The 20,315-nt window shown below is 41.1% G+C and overlaps 1 protein-coding gene across 1 annotated transcript; it reads right to left on the reverse strand.

Annotated features, from left to right (window-relative positions):
- Positions 1 to 15,561: 15,561 nt before the first annotated feature.
- Positions 15,562 to 19,458, reverse strand: LOC132644805 (serine carboxypeptidase-like 40). Its single transcript, XM_060361418.1, has 8 exons — positions 18,986 to 19,458; positions 17,564 to 17,671; positions 17,184 to 17,458; positions 16,825 to 17,079; positions 16,599 to 16,717; positions 16,275 to 16,370; positions 16,046 to 16,151; positions 15,562 to 15,838 (listed from the first exon to the last, which is right to left on the reverse strand). Exons 1-8 carry the CDS (start codon positions 19,356 to 19,358, stop codon positions 15,689 to 15,691), a joined length of 1,482 nt encoding a protein of 493 aa, XP_060217401.1. The 5' UTR covers positions 19,359 to 19,458; the 3' UTR covers positions 15,562 to 15,688.
- Positions 19,459 to 20,315: the final 857 nt, after the last annotated feature.

A 20,315-nucleotide genomic window follows, 5' to 3' on the forward strand; every position in this document is an offset into this window, starting at 1 on the left:
TGAATCGGTATTGCTGAAGAAGTTCGGGGAAACTTTGTCAAAAGGGGCGCTGACATGGTACGACCATCTACCCGAGCATTCGATCACCTCATTCGAAATGCTCGCTGATGCCTTCGTAAAAGCTCACGCCGGTGCCAAGAAGGTGCAGGCCCGTAAGGCGGATATCTTCCGCATAACCCAGAGAGACGATAAATTAATACGTGAATTTGTCAACCGATTCCAAAGGGAACGATTGGAGCTCCCCCCGATCCCAGAAGAATGGGCTGCACAAGTTTTCACAAAGGGGCTCAATGTTCAGAGCTCAACGGCTTCGTTCAAATTAAAGGAAAGTTTGCTCGAGTACGAGGCTGTGACCTGGGCTGATGTCCATAACCGATACGAGTCGAAGATTCGGGTGGAGGATGATCAATTTCGAACTTCCCCCGGGGCCGTTAAATGTGAACAAAAGTTTCGAGAGACCAAGGAAAGGTTACGAGACGAAGGCCGAGTCGTCGAGGGAAAGGTATCAGCCATACTCCCATTCGGAGAAGCCAAGATTTAGATCGGAGAAGTCAAGGGTCAGCCCAAGCCATTTCTCTGGTCGGGGTAATAAACGGGTCGAGCGCCCGTCGAACAGTCGGGGTCTCTCGTTCAGGAACGATGCCGGAAGCTCTGCCGGCAACAAGGATTTATCGAAGATATCGGAGTACAACTTCAACGTCAGTACCTCGTGTTATATCCCGTATTTTTTAACGTCGGATTATTTACTGGGGTGGGGCCCACACACCGAGATTTTTTTTTTGTTGGAACATCTGAAAAGTCATATGAATCACATATGTAAAGTTAAACACAACTCATGAAGTACCCTTGGGCCAAATCAAAGTGGAAGCCCTCCAAACGAATATTTTTAAGAAAACGTTTTCGGGTGACCTGACTTTGAGGGGCACCGGTATTATAAGTTTGAAATTTGGAAAGATACCATGAAATAGAAGTTGTAGATAATTGAATTAGCTTTCTATCCATAGGTTGTGGGTTCCTAGGTGATGTCGGTACAAGGAGATATGAACGTTTTAAGGTCGAAAGGTCAGTGGGCTAGGCCCAACTCGGGATCAACCGAGTTGACCCAAAAAAATAAAATGAAAATTTAGGCCCAATGTTTAAGGGGTGGCCGGACAAGTGAGGCCCAACCCATGGTTTTAATGAATATTTCCATGTGCTAATTAATTATAAATGGTCACTATCTAATAGAAGTTTCAAGAAACAAAGAAAGAAGAGAAAGAAGAAAATCCAAGAGCAAACATAAGAGCCATTTCGGGTTGGCCATAGAAAAATCACCCTCAAAAAAATCTTGACTCTAAAATTATATTCTTGTTGAATTCCTACTAATTCAAGGTCCCTCTACAACTTGGTGTAGTTGTTTTGGAAGATTGAGCATTAGTTTCATCAATCTCACACTTTGGACAAGTGAAGAAGATTGGAGAAAAAGGTAGGAATTCATACCTTTTTATTATGTTATGAAGGTTTGTTTGTGTTGTAGTATATGGAAATGAGTAGAAACTATGGAAATATGGAAGTTTACAAAGTGTATATATATATATATATATATATATATATATATATATATATATATATATATATATATATATATATATATATATATATATATATATATATATATATATATATATGTAGCCGTGAGTGTATGTATGTTGTATACATATATGAGTTGAATTTTATGTTGTATTTTAGTTGTGGTTATGGTGAAAATTATATTGGGAATGAAAGTTGAATGAATTTTGGTTGAAGTTGGAATGTAGAAGATTATGTCACTTTAGAATGATTTTGTGATATTATGGAAATGAAGTTGTTAAGATGTGAATTATGATTATGGTTGATGAAATTGGAAGATGAAAATATGTTATGGATATGTAGGTTGAATATTAGAAGTTTTGGATGAATTATGACTTTGGTGGAAAGTTTGTATATTTTGTATATCTTGTGAATATTTTGTGGAAATGATATGAAATGCTTCCAAATTATATTGTGATAATCTATATTAATAATGAATATGAAAACATTGAGATTGGTTTGGAAATGGGAAGTCGGAATGAAAGTTCTTGCATTATGTCGGAAAGAAGACTAGTTGTGTTATATTGTGTCCTATATTGATTGTTGTCGTTGTTGGTGTTGTTGTTGGGTTGTTGTTGATTGTTTTGGCCGAGTTAAATTCTCGGGGATGATATATGTATAGGGGAGATGCTGCCCAAATTTCTGTAGGCAATTATGAATAAAGATTGAATACTTAAAGATTGGAAATTGAGAATTGGTAAATGTGACCAATTGCAGATTTTGGGCGAAACGGGAATTGAATTTGGAAAGGCGTAAAGAGCATATAAGGTATGTAAAGTTATCCCGATTCTTCTTTTGGCATGTCCTAGGTGTACTAGGATCGGATTTGAGCCCCGGAATATATTCTGTCCATCGGAATCCGCGTTTGAAATTGTCACTTTTTCATTCAATAGAATTGAACCTTTTAGGTATGCTTTGTTGGAAGAATTAGGCAAACTTTCACAAATTGTTTAGAAAGTTATGAAATGTCCCTAGTACCTCTATAGGTGACCCCACAAGCTTAAAATACGTAATTTGAGCCCACCGCTTCGTTTGTCCCGAGGTGGGCCCACTATTTCCGATTTTACCCCTTTTGTATTTATGACTTGTCTTCGAGCTGCTTTAAAGGAAATGTCTTAACTACTCCTCTAACTATTATCTAAAGAATTGTTTTAAATACTCCGTTAAGTCTTATAAACTGTTTTGGATCTTGGAAATGATCTCAGCAAGATTATGCCTCCGTAACCCATTATGACATCCGAAGTTTACTTACTATGATTTCGTCCGATTTCATTGTTTTGACTTGTCACTCGATATGCCTCATTGAGTCTCTGGAAGTATACATGGTATTTTATTGCATTTAGTTTCTCACTACTCCATTCGTGGATGCCTCAATGTTTCCCACACTGAGCCCGGGCCAGGATATGTTCTCAAGCGTCTTCCACTGCATTGTTCGCCGTGCCTCGATGTGAGGGTGCAGGTATATATGTACATGGGTTGTGGAGTATGATGTGCCATGTACACTATTCTGACATGATATGATATGATCTGATATGGCCATTTGATATGTTATGCTATGTTACGGGGTTATTCCTCTTTTCTGATCCTTATGTGTTGTGGCACCAGCGTCGGGGGGTGGCCACGTTCTGTCTGCCGAGTCCCTTGGCAGGGGCCGGATATGATATGGCATATGTTTCTGTACACACTCTTCATGTTTTGAAAATATGCATTTGATACTCTGGATATCACACTCACTTTTCTATACGTTCTGTTTCGGTTATGATTTTGTCCCGTAGTGGGACCAGGTATGACATACGTTTTCTGCAAATACTATTTATGCTTTATGATCAGCATCTTTGCTAATCTGGATATTCCGTTCATTTTCTGTATCGTCTGCTTCGATTATGACTTTGTTTACTACGTTCCATGCTTTACATACTCAGTACATATTTCGTACTGACCCCCTTTCTTCGGGGGCTGCGTTTTCATGCCGCGCAGGTACAAACTACAGATTTGCTGATCCGCATGTTTAGGACTATATTCTGCCATCTTGGAGTGCTCTATTGTTCGGAGCCTATGTTTGGTACAGTCCTTGCTATGGTACATTTGTATGTTGTTCAGGGGTATGACGGGGCCCTGTCCCGTCTTATGATTCTGATGTGTTCTGTAGAGGTCTGTAGACATACATGTGGGTTCTGCATATGATTTGGGTTGGTATAATCTGTGACAGCCTGATCGGCTTCCTTGTGCTTTATCCGTTAATCTGTGATAATTAATAACGCCAATTGACTTTTACATTTAAATATTCTGCCTATATGCTGGTTTGGGTTATTGGGTACGTTCAGGTGTCCAGCACGGACACTAGTCGCGGCCTACGGGGTTGGGTCGTGACACCTCGGGCCTCGTCTCGGCCATTGGCCATGTCCCGGATGTAAGATGGCCGAGACCTCTAAGGTCGGACCCAGGCCAACGGGACCCGATCATGGTGTGTGAATACCATGGAACCCATGGTCACAGAACCGAGGATTGTCGGCAGCTAAGAGAGGAGGTAGCCCGGTTACTAAAGAATGGTCATCTCCGAGAATTGCTGAGTGAACGAGCCAAAAATCACTACAAGGAAAGGGAGGCTCATCGAAGGGCCGAGCCAGTAGAACCCCAGCATGTAATCAACATGATAGTTGGGGGCACCGATGCCCCTCGAGGGCCGGTGATGAAACGGGCCAAGGTTTCTATTGTTCGCGACAAGCGCATCCGGGATTATTTACCCGAGGTTTCCATCTCTTTCAGCAATAAGGATGCAGAAGGCATTATTCAACCGCACAATGATGCATTGGTAATTTCTATTCTTATCCTTAAAACTCAGATTAAACGTATTTTGATTGACCCAGGTAGCTCAGCCAACATCATTCGATGGAGAGTGGTCGAACAGCTAGGGCTGCTCGATCAGATCGTACCGGTAGCCCGGGTACTCAGCGGGTTCAATATGGCGAGCGAAACCACAAAGAGGGAGATATCACTGTCGGTTAACATCAATGGCACTATCCAGCAAATGGTGTTCTATGTGATCGAAGGGGACATGAAGTATAACGCATTACTGGGCAGACCCTGGATACATAGCATGAGGACCGTGCCATCGACATTGCATCAGTTGCTGAAATTCCCGACATCGGAGGGGATAATAACCATCCGAGGCGAACAGCCCGCTACAAGGGAGATGTTCGCGGTCGAGGAAACGACGCCTCAGCCCGAAAAATCGGATCAAAAGGAGAAGGACTCAACCGGGGAAACGTACACCAAAAAGCAATCACAGCATACAGGGTTGAACCCGGGATGCGAAGTCGGTGTGCCAAATCATTCGTCATGCCGGATGACTCGAACGCAACCAAGTCAACAGTAGAGGAGTTGGAGCAGATCATCTTGTTCGAGTATCTACCGGACAGAAAGGTATACCTGGGCACGGGGTTAACCCCGGGGCTCAGGAACAAGTTAATTGAATTTCTTCGAGCTAACGCAGATTGCTTCGCATGGTCCCATATAGATATGACAGGTTATCACCGAAAGTAGCAGCTCACAAGCTTAGCTTAGACGGGAAGTTTCCCCCGGTAAAGCAGAAGAGAAGGCCCATGGCGGAAGCAAAACACGCCTTCGTAAAAGACGAGGTAACAAAGCTTTTAAAAATAGGTTCTATCCGAGAGGTAAAGTACCCGGACTGGCTAGCTAACGTGGTAGTGGTGCCCAAAAAAGGTAATAAATTTCGAATGTGTGTTGATTACAAGGATTTAAATAAAGCATGCCCGAAGGATTCATTCCCGTTGCCTCACATCGATAGAATGATCGATGCAAGCACCCGGAGGATCAAGAGAAAACATCCTTCATTACCCGGTATGGGACTTACTGTTATAATGTTATGCCTTTCAGATTAAAAAACGCCGGTGCAACTTATCAACGCCTAGTTAATGAGATGTTCGAAGAACAAATAGGGAAAACAATAGAGGTTTACATTGACGACATGGTGGTCAAGTCCCTGGAAACAGAGGACCATTTAAAACATTTGCAGGAAACGTTCGACGTACTCCGCAGGTACAACATGAAGCTCAACCCGGAAAAATGTGCCTTCGGGGTAAGGTCCGGCAAATTTTGGGGTTTCATGGTGTCAAACCGGGGGATCGAAATCAACCCGGACAAGATCAAGGCCATCGAAGATATCGAGGTGGTGAATAATGTGAAGGGGGTACAGAGTCTCACCGGAAGGATAGCGGCGTTGAGTCGTTTCATATCGAGGTCCTCGGACAAGAGTCACCGTTTCTTCTCCTTACTAAGGAAGAAGAATGACTTCGTTTGGACACCGGAGTGCCAAAGAGCTTTGCAAGAATTGAAGAGGTACTTGTCTAGTCCCCCGCTGTTGCATACGCCAAAGGTGGACGAGCCGCTTTTTTTCTACCTCGCTGTCTCTGAGGTGGCGGTAAGTGGCGTTTTGGTCCGAGAAGAATCAGGTACGCAATTCCCTATCTATTATGTAAGTAGAACTTTGGGGGATGCGGAGACCCGTTATCCCCATTTAGAAATATTGGCGTTGGCATTAGTAAGTGCTTCTAGGAAGCTCAAGCCCTACTTTCAATGCCACCCAATATGTGTAGTAACTACTTACCCCCTGAAAAACATCATGCATAAACCGGAATTATCGGGTAGACTAACTAAATGGTCCGTCGAGATTAGCGGATATGATATCGAGTACAAACCTCGAACGACCATCAAGTCCCAGATCTTGGTCGATTTTGTGGCAGATTTTACCCCGGCTATGGTCCCCGAGGTCGAGAAAGAGCTTCTGCTGACCTCGGGAAAAGCCTCGGGTATTTGGTCGCTGCATACGGTCGGAGCCTCAAACCTCAAAGGCTCCGGGCTAGGGATCGTCCTTAGAACCCCGGCCGGGGATGCCGTCCGACAGTCTATTAGAACTGCTAAATTGACTAACAATCAAGCCGAGTGTGAGGCTATGATTGTAGGTTTGGAATTGGCCCGAAGTATGGGGGCCGAAATAATCAAGGCAAAGTGCGATTCGCTCTTGGTCGTGAACCAGGTGAACGGCGTGTTCGAGGTCAAGGACGAACGGATGCAGAGGTATCTTGAAAGAATCCAAGTGATACTACATCGATTTAAAGAATGGACCATGCATCATATACCGAGGGAACAGAACAGCGAAGCCGATGCATTGGCAAATTTGGGATCCTCGGTTGAAGGGGAAGAAATCAACCCCGGGACTACGGTGCACTTGTTGAACACGGCAATAGAAAACGGGCATGCCGAGATAAACACAATGGGTTTGACTTGGGATTGGCGCAACAAGTACATCGACTACTTGCGTGATGGAAAGCTCCCGAATGACCCAAAAGAATCACGGTCGTTAAGGACCAAAGCTGCGCGTTTCTGCTTGGTAGACGGCCAATTGTATCGACGATCCTTCTTCGACCCCCTGGCTAAGTGTTTGGGTCCCGGAGAAACGGAGTATGTGTTGAGAGAGGTGCACGAAGCAACCTGTGGCAACCACTCCGGTGCTGAAGCTCTGGTCCGAAAAATCATCAGGGTCAGTTATTACTGGAACCGGATGGACGAAGACTCGAAACATTTATTCCGAAAATGTGACGGGTGTCAGAGACATGCTCCGATGATTCACCAGCCCGGGGAATTGCTGCATTCGGTGGTTTCACCTTGGCCTTTCATGAAGTGGGGAATGGACATTGTCGGCCCATTGCCATGGGCACCACGTAAAGCCCGTTTCATTTTGTTTATGACTGATTATTTCTCTAAGTGGGTTGAAGCGCAGGCCTTTGAAAAAAATCAGAGAGAAGGAAGTCATTGACTTCATATGGGACCACATCATCTGTCGCTTCGGCATCCCTGCTGAGATAACTTGCGATAACGGGCCCCAGTTCGTGGGCGGCAAAGTCAACAATTTCCTCGAAGGGTTGAAGATCAAGAAAATTGTATCAACTCCGTATCACCCGTGTGCAAACGGACAGGCGGAATCCACGAACAAGACAATAACCCAAAATCTGAGGAAAAGACTTGAAGCATCGAAGTATCATTGGAGAGAAATATTACCGGAGGTGTTATGCACAGAACCACATCGAAATTAAGCATGGGGGAAACTCCTTTCTCGTTGGTCTATGGGGATGAAGCCCTTATTCCCGTAGAAGTTGGTGAACCGACCCTCCGATTCCGATATACAACCAAGGAGTCAAACGAGGAGGCCATGACCGTAAGACTCGACCTCACGGATGAACTTCGCGAAAACGCGTTGGTCCGTATTGCAGCCCAGAAACAGAGGTTGGAAAGGTATTACAATCGGAGAACCAATTTTCGTCATTTCCAAGTTGGGGACTTGGTGCTTCAAAAAGTGACATTGAACACCAAGAATCCCAACGAAGGAAAACTGGGTCCGAACTGGGAAGGACCGTACAAGATAACCGAGGCAACGGGTAAAGGATCATACCAGCTGGAGTCCATGGACGGGCAGCGGTTGCGCAATAATTGGAATGTGGTTCATCTGAAAAGATACTACTGCTGAGGTATGAACTCCCCATGTTCTTCTATTTTGACCCTTTTTTTTTGCAGGAAACCGAGTACCGGGCAAAGAAAAGAACCTAATTCTGAAAACACGTGTTGCACTATTTTCCTTAGTGCGGTTTTGTCCCAAAATGGGTTTTCCGACAAGGTTTTTAATGAGGCAACAAGTACAACGTGTTACTTGACAAAGATAAAGGACAAACGTCCGGATTCTCGGGGTCACGCCTAAAGAATAGGGACTTAATAGCACTCACCCGATTTTGCAGCTCGGCTAAGAGCTAGGGGACTATCACACCCACTCCGGAGTTTGCCCCGGTTAGCCGAAACTAGAGGCCGCCCTCAACAAACAAAACCGGACCGAAAATGTTAGGTTCCGATGTAAGGACCAAACGATCAAAATGAATCGTGTCCGCATAACATTTGCTACGGCAAAGCCGAGAACCGAATCTTCTGCATTAGATTCTGATGTAAGGACCAAACGATCAGAATGAATCGTGTCCATTTAGTATTTGCTACGGCAAAAGCGGAAGGGAAAAATTCATTCTCATGTACACAAACACTTGCAATGCAAAAATTATCGAAAGCTTGGATAAACGATATCTCGGATGTCTCCCTGTTAAAACAGTTCACCCCGGTGATAACCGCCGTATTTCGGCACTAATTTCATTCATACACCCTATATCGAGCACTACGGTCGAAATTCGACAAGGGCAACAAGGTCATAACGAACTAAGCCAAAGTCATTAATCCCACGAATGGGGACTTTCTCATCAAAATCTAGCTAAGGCTGAGATTCAGGTGTTCGAAAAATACCGGCCCTAAAAGATGCCGAAAAATACCGGCCCTAAAAGATGAAAATACCCAAAAAATTCCGGCCCTAAAAATTCCCGTCATGATTCTGAGACGTCCGAATTCACAAAGCATAAAGTAAGTCCCATGGGCAAAACATCAACGAAATTCTCGGACAAAACGAGCCGGATGAAGTGAAAAGCCGATATTCAGGCATAGTCAGAAGTAACGACTAGTTAAACGAACCGACAATTCGGGCGAAGGTCATAACAAACAGTCATTCAAAGAAAAGAGTCAAGAAAAACTCATGTTCTATTTATATAAAGGATTTTACATCAGAGACCCTTACAAGGGCAAAAAAAAAAAAAAAAGCTAAATGCAGGCCCTAAATCTATCTGGAATGGCTGGAGCCAGAGTATTCAGACACTATCCGCTCGGAGTCATCGGAGCCATCCCCGAGGGCACCCTTGGCCTCTTCCTCGATTCTTCTAGCCTCGAGGATAAGGGCGGAAAGGTCCGTAAAGCCATGCTCGGCCTGCTCAAGGGTGATCCTCCGAGACTTTCATTTCTCGTACTCGGCAGCAATAGTGGCATGAGCCTCGGCGACCTCCACGCTTTTCAAAGCTTCGTCCAAATCAGCCTCGGCCTGGGCTAGCTTCGCCGCTAGAGCATCCCGAGCCTCTCCAAGACCATTCTGCATTTGGATGGCCGATTGAAGCTCGGCCTGGAGAGTGTCATTTGCATCGGCCGTCTCCTTAAGCTCGTTTTTTAGATCATCACACATCTGGGCCCTCCTCTCCGCCTTCTCCTCGAACACCCTCGCACGCTCTTGGTATCGGGCACTCTCAGATTCGAGTAACCGATTCCTCTCGGCCAAGCTCACAGCATCCGACTTCACTAAATCCAGCTCCCCCCGGAGTTTGGAGAAGGTGGTTTCGAGCTCACCAAGCCTCGAGGAAATTTGAGCGTTATCCCGGCTAAGGCCGATCTTGTCAGCTTCGAGACTCCGATTGTATTCGGCCATTGCGGCCAACTCACTCTTTACCTGACGGTTTTCAGCCTTAGCTGCGTCAAGCTCGGGTCGGAGGTTGGAAAGAGCGACCGCCCGGTTCAACTCCTTCTCCTTCTCCTGAAGAAGGTGCAGATATTTCTCCGTTTCCCGGCCCTGGGCATCCAGTTGGCCCTTAAGATCGTCCATCTCTTGTTGGGCGCGGATGAAGGCTTCGTTGACGAGCACCACACTCTGTAAATGAAGCAAGTTAAAAACTAGAACAAAACAAGGCTAAAATTCTCAGTGAAGTTATGCAAGGACGGCTAAAAATCTTACCCGATTACCCGCATGCATACCCTCGGAGCCGGAGTTGGAAAACTTGGAGCGACCTCAGCAGCTTCAGCAAAGACAGAGGACTCCGTAGTTGCAGCAGTCTCGTAATCGGGCAACGGGCCGGTGATCGGTGGGACTTCGCTCTCGGGGGCCGACTCTGTTCTTTGATCAGCTTCGGCAACAGCCGCCACCCCAAATCTACTTGCCCTTTGTAGGGGGGTCTCTTCGGAGGAAGCCTCACCTGAAATGTCGACGAAATCAATCGACCTTAGAGAAGCCGGGGAAAGAATTTCTTCCGCACCTATGTGTGGCGCCGGAACCAAAAGTCCTTCACCGGTAGAAGGAAGGGGTGGAACGGCGATAGCCTCCTCCGGGATCGGAGCCACGGAAGGATCGGCATCGACTCTGCGTATAATGATATCGGGCTGTGCTTCGTCCTGTAGGGTCCGAGTGACGCTCCTCGCCCTCTTTTTCAACTTCTGCCCTTTGTCGGAGGGCTTTTTTCTTTTGGCAGCAGCGGCAGCGGCAAGGATGCGAGATGCACCTGCTGAATCAAACTCGTGTGCCGAAGTTGTGGGTTCGGCTGCCGACTCCGGCCTGGGATCCACCGAGCCTTTGGGTAAACCTGAAAGTCAAAGGCACAATGAATACGGATAGTAGAAGGCGCAGTGAACACAGGAAGAAGCAAAATACTACCATGGTTCTGGGTGACCCATCGGCCACGTGACAGGTGGCCCCACGTCCGGTTATCGTGGGCATGCTGGCTATGGAGTACGGTAACCCATTCGTTCAGGTTCCGGATGACCGGAGGAATCCATCCATTGGCTAAATATAAACAAGAAAAGCGGTGAGAAAGTGGGATCGAGGTTTGACAAAACATACAAAGGCAATTACTTAGAGTTGAGGCTTACGTTTGTTGTTCCACGCTTCCGGAAAAGGCATGTGACTATCCAGAATGATGTCCGAGGTCCTCACCCGGACATATCGCTCCAACCAGCCCTTGTCTCTATCCTCGTCCATTTTCGAGAAAAATGGATTCCGGCTGCGCTTGGCGAGTTTTATTACGCCACCCCGGAACACCCTCGGGGAATATAAGCGTATTAAGTGGGCCAGCGTGAGCTCCTTCCCGACATTGTTGGCCAACAACCGGAGGCATGCCACGACCCTCCAAACGATCGGACCAATCTGTGCCAAGGTCACGTCGTAGGTCCGGCACATGTCCAAGATAATCGGATCAATCGGAGGGTCGAGCTTAAGAGTGAAAGGATAAGTGTACACGTATAAAAATCCTTCCCGGTGGTCGGAGACTGATTCATTTGGCCCGGGGGAAAAAACTTGGACCGAACGGGTGTCCCACCCGCAATCAGCCCGGACTAAGTCGAGCTTTTCCTCAGTGATGGATGAGGGATATCGCCTCACATCGAACCCCCTATCGGATACCGAAGAAGGCTTTTTGACCTCGAGATCTTTGTTGAAGTTAGGCTTGGCCGGTATAATGTCCGAGGCAGTGGGCTCGAAGGTGCTCTTTGCTTTAATTGGAGATGCAGGGTCGGTTTCTTGAGATGAAACCGAGGGAATATCATGGGAAGTGGTTTCAGACTTTTTTGAAAATATGGAAAGAAGAAGTTGAGTGGATTCAGAAAGGAAGTTAAAAAAGAGTAAGGGAATAGGCGATTCAAGAAATGACAGAGTAAGAAGCAGCGACACTTGAACAAGAGCAGTTAGCGAAGATAGTAACAAGGTTGCTTCTTTTTACGTGGTGTAAGCGATGAATCAACAACAGACTTGCTATGAAGGATAACTATATATGGTGGAGATGAAGAAGTGCAGTAAAGAGTGAAAATGGAGAGGAATGGATCGTAAATATGTTAGAATGAAGAGGTAAAGAGCCTTATATAGGCATGGGAATGGAACGGTTTCCGATGCCGGCCAATCAGGGGGAGCCACGTGCCCCATAATTAATGAGGAGTGACCTGAAGCGACATGCGTTACGGCGGTTGTCAGAGTTGACCATCCGAAATTAGACACGTGGCTGAAGAAAATGGGACGTGACGCAACTGTTCTTGCCAAAAACGAAAGGATAGCAACGGGCAAACGGGGTCACCAGTTTATTGATTTATCCACTGCTCGTTACTTCGATAAATCTACGGTCCGAGAAGTGTGGGGACTATCTATATACGGTAAAAACCGGATATGCGTTGAACCAGGGAGACTCGGAACTGAGGGAAGAAAGGGACAAGAACGTGCATAAGGATTTTCGTCCTGGACTGGAGGAATGCCCGAACCGGGGCAAGGTCAGGGCATCATTTGGTCCGGTTTCCTTCACGGTCGAGGTGGTTGTTGCCGTTAGTCCGTTTGTTCGTGGCCGTTGGTCCGGGAGATCCGTTGGGCGATTGCCACGCGTCGATAACGTCCTGCCATGCTCAACTGCCAATCATACAGGTGTCAGACCGTACGGCCAACCTAATCCAACTCAGAGTTTTTTTTATTGTTATTTTATTGTTCATGTTGTATGAAGTCTATGGGGCACTACTATAAATAAGGGGCATTGTCCCCCTCTTAAAGAGTTGGCTCCTTAACATCAAGAACACTCTTTTGTATTAGAAATATATGCAAATCTCTCTCATTATCGTGTGCAATACGAATTCATTGTGTCCACCTCTATTACATTTCTTCAATCAAATAACACATATATATTAGCAAACACTCGCATCCATAACAAACCACCAATTATTAGTTGCTTCTTTATAATACATTCATACATTTCTTTTCTCTATCAAAGGGATTCAAGGCATAACCACATATCCTATACCTCACCCACAAATTTAATTGATTATCCAAATTCGGGGTAAACAGAGGATATATTTGTAGCTAAAGTATAACGGTAGGGGATATTTGAACCCAAAATATAACGAGGGGTATATTTGACCCTTTTTCGATAGTATAGGAATATAGTTGGCCCTTTTCCGTTTGAATTTTGAATAAAAAATCGAGTCTAAATCAAGTGGACTAATTTTGAAAATATTAGCATGGATGAAAATTAATCGTTCAAACTTTAAAAGTTATTACTTTAAGTTTGGAACATACATGTCCAAAATTTCAAGTAGTGCAAGGTTGAACTTTAGGCACGATTGTCTGAAGTTTGGCCTTCGCAAGCTAAACTTCAAATAAAATATCAAAAGTTCTATCTTGGCAAGCCAAACTGCAGCCTAAAATGTCGGAAGTTTGACCTTGGCAAACTAACTTAAAAAAATGTCATCAATTTATCGTCAAAACTTTAGATGCGCATTTTTGCTGCTCGGATTGCGTATACCTAAAGTTGGTTTTGAAGTGCTTAAATTTATAATTTCTTATACACTGTAATTATAGTTTAAATAGTACTCCCGAAATTGGTTGGGTCATTGGCACTTATGCCCCTATTTTGTGTTGGTCTTTAATTTTTGCCTCTCATAACAAATAATTTTTTTGCGGGGCATAAATTTATATTTCGCATCATAATATTCCACAAGTTATGTCCTCGTGTCCTTAAAGAACTTATGACTGCTAGGAGTAAATTCAATTGCTAAAGGGCAAAAATAATAAGTAAAGAACAATACATTTGAAGGGCAAAAACTAAAGACCCGTAAAGAACAAAACGAGCAATTTCTTCAAATTGGTTATCTGTGCACTTTATCTTTTTCGTTGACAGCAGCCTCTTAAGTTGAGGTCCATTAATAATATCCATGTTATTTGCAAGCTTACACAAAGGTAGCCATCTTTAGCACAACTTGTTGAAATATAAGGGTGCTTTACACAATTAGAACTATTCCACTCTGCTGTACGTATAACTTTTGACCTTGTGCTAAATAAGTTGAGCAAAATTAATTTTCAGATCAAGAGTCAGAGTTCAATTCCTGTTGTATTGCCAAAACACTTGCCTTGCGACAATTCGTGACGGATCATCACAAGGTTCTAATGGATGGACGTGCCACAAGTCGTAGTGAATTACTAGGAGTTTAGTACATATGTGTCATAACTTGGGAATATATTCTGACCAATCACCTGAAGTTTTTGATAGGTGGGCTTGCCGCAAGTCCTATTGGATCTTTAGGACTTTAGTACCAATTGTATCGTAAATTAGAAACAAATTGTTCACAATTCCAAACAGATCACGACCAGAAGTTTCTAAAAAAAATAATTCACCAACTTGCTTTTGCTTTCAAAATAATCAACATTCTAATATCAATCCTAACAATTGAGATTTAGCTAAAATCTTTAACAATTTTAGACCCATTTTATCTTCTTCAGCAATCAAGCCCAACAATACTATTTTTCAAGTTTTTAACCAAATGAATCCAAATCAATCAAGTATAAGCAATATGTCTTCGATTTTATACAACACGCATGAAGAAGATAAAGAAGAAAAATGAAAGAAGGAGAATGAGAAGAAGAAGCTGGAGGAGGATGAGAGGAGAATAAGTACTAGCGGATGTCAACTAAACTTTTTTCAAATGGGAGCCTGGTAGAGCCCGGGGGGTTCGATGAACCCCCTTTCGGTGGAAAGTTACATTGTTTATACATGGTTAAAACTATTTTTTATGTATATATAATAGTTGTTGAACCTCCTTTAGCTTCTTCGTGTGTTTATTTTTTATATTTTGAACCTCCTAAGTAAAAATGTTGGGTCCCAAAGTTAAACACCAACCTTTAATAAGGATACTCGATGAAATTTCTTGAAAATGTAACTGGCATATGCAAAGTAATTGAAAATGACTAGTTTTCTATCAATTAAAACAAGCTTGAAAGAACTCTCCTTCTGGATTGCAAACTTGTTTTACTTCTTACTTTAATTCTTCTCAGTTCTCCTATGTACTGATGCATCTTCTTATCCTAATGGTTTATATCTTTGTAGTTTTATAGTTGGCCAAGATTTGCTTTGATTACTTCACACTGCAACACTCTTGATTCTAGTATTCTTTTTTACCTCGTGAGTACTTTCAGTTTGATAATTGAGTTCAATTTTGACTATGCCAGTTGCCATTTGCCATTTGACGTCGGGTTGGCTGTGGTAAGCGTGACAATCTTCACTTGTACTCACGCATCGATTGAGGGGGTATTGTTATTATGATTTTTCTACCTTTTGAAGTAAGGATATCTTTGTAATTAATTATTTACTCATATTTTTACTAATGCAAGACCTTATACTAATTAAACACTACTGCTTCACATTGTAACTAATTTAAACTTTATATGTTGCTTTTTCAGCTGCAGTTTGGCCTAATACTTTCTGGTGGACATTTAATTTACAAATCAATAGGTTCCAAAAGAAAAGCAAAAAATAAAAAATAAAGAGAGAGGGAGATGTCATAAGCTAGATCAATGGATCATGGATGATTTTATTAATAATAACTTAATTACACAAAAGGATTTGCTAGATTAGCTCCTCTAAAAATCTCCAGGGGGTAGTGTGCCAGAAAGGAAGTGAGAAATAAGGGAAAGGGCTCTAGCAGGTTGGTAACTTGGAACTTCATGTCCTGCCCCTCTTACTGTTGCAAATGTTAGACCTCCTTTATATGTTTCAACATATCCTCCAACCTGCAATATATCCGAACAATATAAATTAATTTAATTTTCATTAATTGTTCTTTTTATACAGATACAGAAGTTAAAACATCGATAAATTTAAAATCAAGTTTTATCTCTATTTTCACATAAAAAAAAATCAGTAGAATTAGTAAGAAACAGTGGTGAGTAAAAGTTGTTTGATGAGCAATTTTTTTTTTGGGGGGGCGGGGGGGTTACCTCTCCTCCATACAGCCAAGAGCGCCAATGTTTGTCAACTGTAAGGTTCATTACATGTATAGATCTCTTTGTAGAAGTTACAGGCACTTTTCCATCTGTATCACCACTGCATTTTAATTTCCAAGTACAAATATATGTTAAATATCTGTGATCAAGCCCTCTATATACAATATATATAAAATCCCAGAAAGAAAAAAAATATATAATGAACAATGGGGAATAAAATTACCTAAAAACCCATACTCGAACACCCTCTGCCAAAGACTCCTTGAGCAGAGGAATTACAGTGGCCGCGCTGTCTGTCCAATTGTTACTGAGTGGATCGCTAAAACAAAAAAACAAAAAAAAAAAGAAATACTGAGAAGTAACAAAAAAGAAAACAAAGTAATAGAGTATGGAATCCACACAATTGGCAATATCTGTTAAAATTTGCTCGTTTCCTGAGAAATTAAAGACTAAATGAAAATCGGGAAATGAATTTGTAGTAACTAATTGACGCCATAAAATCTGAAATCTCAATTTTTAATTTGGGAATGTGTTGAGTGCTAATTACCTGCATGCTTCCCAATCATATTCGATATTAGTAACATTGGCATGAAGTGCATTTTGAACATCCCGTCTATTCATGTAAGCATGTACGTATTTGTCCGAGCAGGGGTCAAACTCCAATGGCTGCATAAAATAACACATTAATTCAATACCACGTTTTTGCTATTTTTTATGGGATAGAATCTGCATATCTGTAAAAATAAGTGCAAATGCAGAGTTATTCAACTTACTGCAGGTATTTTAGGGTGTTCGGTGAGATTGCCATCATGGCAAAGGGGATAATAAATGTTGTAGATATCAAGATTGTAGGTATTGTTGTCTACAACTTCAAGCGCGCTATAACACTTTGGCTTATTGTAGGTATTATCGGAGTAACAATATTTATGGATGTCAAGGTAAGTTTCATCTGAAATTAGGGCATGAGAAGCCAAGTGTTCGTAAGTTCCTATGTAATCTGTCCAATCATTGATCACTGCATTCCCAATCTGCAATTTTTAATCACCGGTCAGTGGCATGAAACTTGTAATTCGTAGGATTTAACTTATGTACACTGACAGCTGTAACTCACTAATTAAATTAGAGAACTTACAATGATTCCTTTTAGATTGATAAGAGTCTTGTTGGCAAGATTGTTATGGTGAAGAATTGCATGTGCCAACTGAGGTACATAATGCCCAGCATAGCTCTCACCAGAAATGTAAAAATCTCTGTTCTTGTACTCTGGAAATCTCTCTAGCCAATTGAGTAAGAATACTACATTATCATTAGCAGTTCTTCTATCTCCACTTGTTTTGAGGTCACTGCTTGTATTTGTATAAGAAAATCCTACTCCAGCAGGAGACTCCAAGAACAACACATTTGCAGCTAATTCAATAGGAGAAAATTATTTTTCGCAGTTGAGAATTTATCAATTGTTTTCTAACATCAATTGAATAGTTACACAGAAAAGGAAAACGAAAATTTAGTTACCAAGGTTCCAGGCATAATGATTCATGTGTAATGTTTTTCCATCACTGTTAACTCTAAATGGTCCAAGTTCCTCCATGGCCCCATATGCAATAGAAGAACAACCAGGACCTGCAGAAAGGTTTCCAGAAAAAGAAAAAAAAATTACAGTGTTTTAATGAAGAAGATCTAAGTGTTGGTTGGAGCGATATGAAATTACAGAAATAACATTGTCATTTTCCCTCAACAAGACCAGTTCAGGGTAAAGCAACTGCTTTAGGCCTCATCTTTATGGGGCCCCAAAATTTCTATTGGTTAATAAGTACATGTTTAATATTAAAAAAAATAATTAAAAACGTACAAAGAAGGGATGACAGGTCCGTTGAGATAAATTAGGAAATGAAATGGTATTTTGGGAATCTCTCCCACGTCTTATTTATGATGATTAACTCTCTTTCCTTATTTATACACAATCAACATAATTACAAGGCCCACATTATTTTTACCGTATCCTTTACTTCATTTTTACTTTTATGTTCCAGCCTTTCTCAGTTCTCGATATTTCAAGTCTTGCTTTTCATCGCAAAAAGTTTTTTTTTTTAAATCTTTTTTCTCAAGTTCTAGTGTTGCATCAAGAGAATTCAAACAGTTGAAATCATATCAAATTTTCTATTTGTCGAAACAGGTTTCATTAATCTGTTTTTTTATTATTATTATTTTATATTTAAAATTTGTTTTGTTTTTATATCTTTCTTCATAGTATACACCGTCTTATTAGTTATATCTTAAAATTTAAATATGTCAACTAGAAAGCATGAAATTCGAATATTCAAAGCTTTAGGAAAAGAGGAAAAGATTAAAACTATAATACAATCTCCAAGAGGTGCCATTGAACAATAAAAAATTTAAATCAACGGAAAGAAATTTTTCAAATTTCAAATTAATATAACCTTACATAAGGTCAACAATGTCACAAAAGAGCTTAACTGAATTAGCTAGATTATAATTGAAAAAGAACTATTAGAAGATCAATTATAAGCAAATTATTACGGTAATAATTTTGCATCTCGAAAGGCTAGAAAAATTAATCTCAAATAAAATTATGTATGAAGTTTTTTCTTTAATGAAAAACATTAGGCCTTTTGTTGAAGTTTCACTTTAGGCCACAAATATTCTTGAGCCGCCCCTATCCCTCGTTTGGTGAAAAATATTTTATTTCACTCAAACACTAGAAAATGACTTTCTCATTCAGAATATATTTTCTCAAACAACTTAACACGATGATATTTATTCATGTGATATTTACAAATAGATGATATGATCCTAGCGGAAGCACAAGCGCGCAATTCAATAAAACTATACATGTCAATGAAAAAGGTTTATCTCAAAAGCATATAGCAAAACACTTTAAACAGAAAAAAATAAAATAAAAATTGTTACATATACCTCCATTAAGCCAAAGAAGCAAAGGCAATGACTTGGAATTCTCAGCTTCAGTAAAGTAATAATATAAGGCACGACCAGCAGATTCATTGACGGTAACATAGCCACCATACTGTTGGAACTTCACTGTTGGTTGTCCAGGCAATTTTTCGATCCAATCTTTTTCTTTAAGTCCCTCTTGTGGAAGAATAACTTTGTCCAATTCTACATCCTCAAGGGCTGCCTTAAAATAATTCTTGTCAATGCCTGAATCTTTCTTTTGCTTAGCCTTGTAGAATTTGCCAAGAACATCACCTTGCCTTTTTGCAAGGCTTGAAGCCACGAAATGTGACAAAGAGAGGGTAAAAAGAAGGAAGAAGAAAGTGACATTTTCCATTGTTCTGGTACTTGTTATTTTAATTTTTTTTTATAAATTTTTATAATTTATTTATCTTTAGAAAAGTATAGTTAGAGGGGTATTTATCATGCAATTGTGTGATTTTTGGATTTGATTTTGATATCAATTTGGTAACTGAAGCCAAATAATTTAATTTCTTAACAAATTGGCATATCAGTGGGATTACAATATGACTTAATTAATTGTGCTTGATTTCATACCAAATATAGTTGTGATTTCTTCAATTTGATAATTTTACAATTTTGATATCTGAAGACAAAAATAACAAATTGGCAATCATGGGGATTAAAATATGGTTTACTCTAATATGCTTGAATTTATACCAAAAATATAGTTCTAAAGAAATAGGTTCTACTGTTTAATTTTGGTATGTCAATCGAGTGATTATGATTCAGAAATTGTTCTAGTAAAGTAGTAATTGGGGTCACTCGCACGAATCCCCTATCTTGGGGTGTCCTTTAGTTTTTACCCCTCAAATCGTTGTTCTTTATTTTTTGCCGGCACTTTAAGTAACAAAAACAGTAGTCGAAAATATCCCTGATATTGAAAAAAAAAGGGTCTACCCTTATCTATGACCTAATTTTGCAACACATAAGTTTTTAGGAACTTTGCCTTGTCCGGCATAAGTTCTGTAGGAATTAATTTATTCGGTATAACTTCAGATAATGGCAGAACTTATGCTAGGCAAGGCAAAGTTTCTATAAAATTATGCCGAGCGAATTAGTTATTATACAACTTATGTCTGATAACTTCATTTCTGAAGAATTTATGCCAGTATAAATTTTGCCTTGTGATTTTTTTTTCCGACTATGCTGGGGATCGAATCCAGAATCTCTGATTTCGTAGACCAGGATAAGGGTACTTCGGCCTACAAATTTTCTCTGATTTCGTAGACCAGGATAAGGGTACTTCGGCCTACAAATTTTTATTAAACGA

Source organism: Lycium barbarum, chromosome 6 (genome assembly GCF_019175385.1).
Source record: "Lycium barbarum isolate Lr01 chromosome 6, ASM1917538v2, whole genome shotgun sequence".
Lineage (NCBI taxonomy): Eukaryota > Viridiplantae > Streptophyta > Magnoliopsida > Solanales > Solanaceae > Lycium > Lycium barbarum.

What these genes read in the sequence shown, in the direction of transcription:
- LOC132644805 (XM_060361418.1), bottom strand. Translation starts at nt 19,358, where the DNA reads ATGGAAAATGTCACTTTCTTCTTCCTTCTTTTTACCCTCTCTTTGTCA. An exon ending in TCAATCTAAAAGGAATCATT is followed by an intron (nt 17,080 to 17,183) that starts GTAAGTTCTCTA and finishes TAAAAATTGCAG; the next exon opens with ATTGGGAATGCAGTGATCAA. An exon ending in GTTCGAGTATGGGTTTTTAG is followed by an intron (nt 16,152 to 16,274) that starts GTAATTTTATTC and finishes ATTAAAATGCAG; the next exon opens with TGGTGATACAGATGGAAAAG.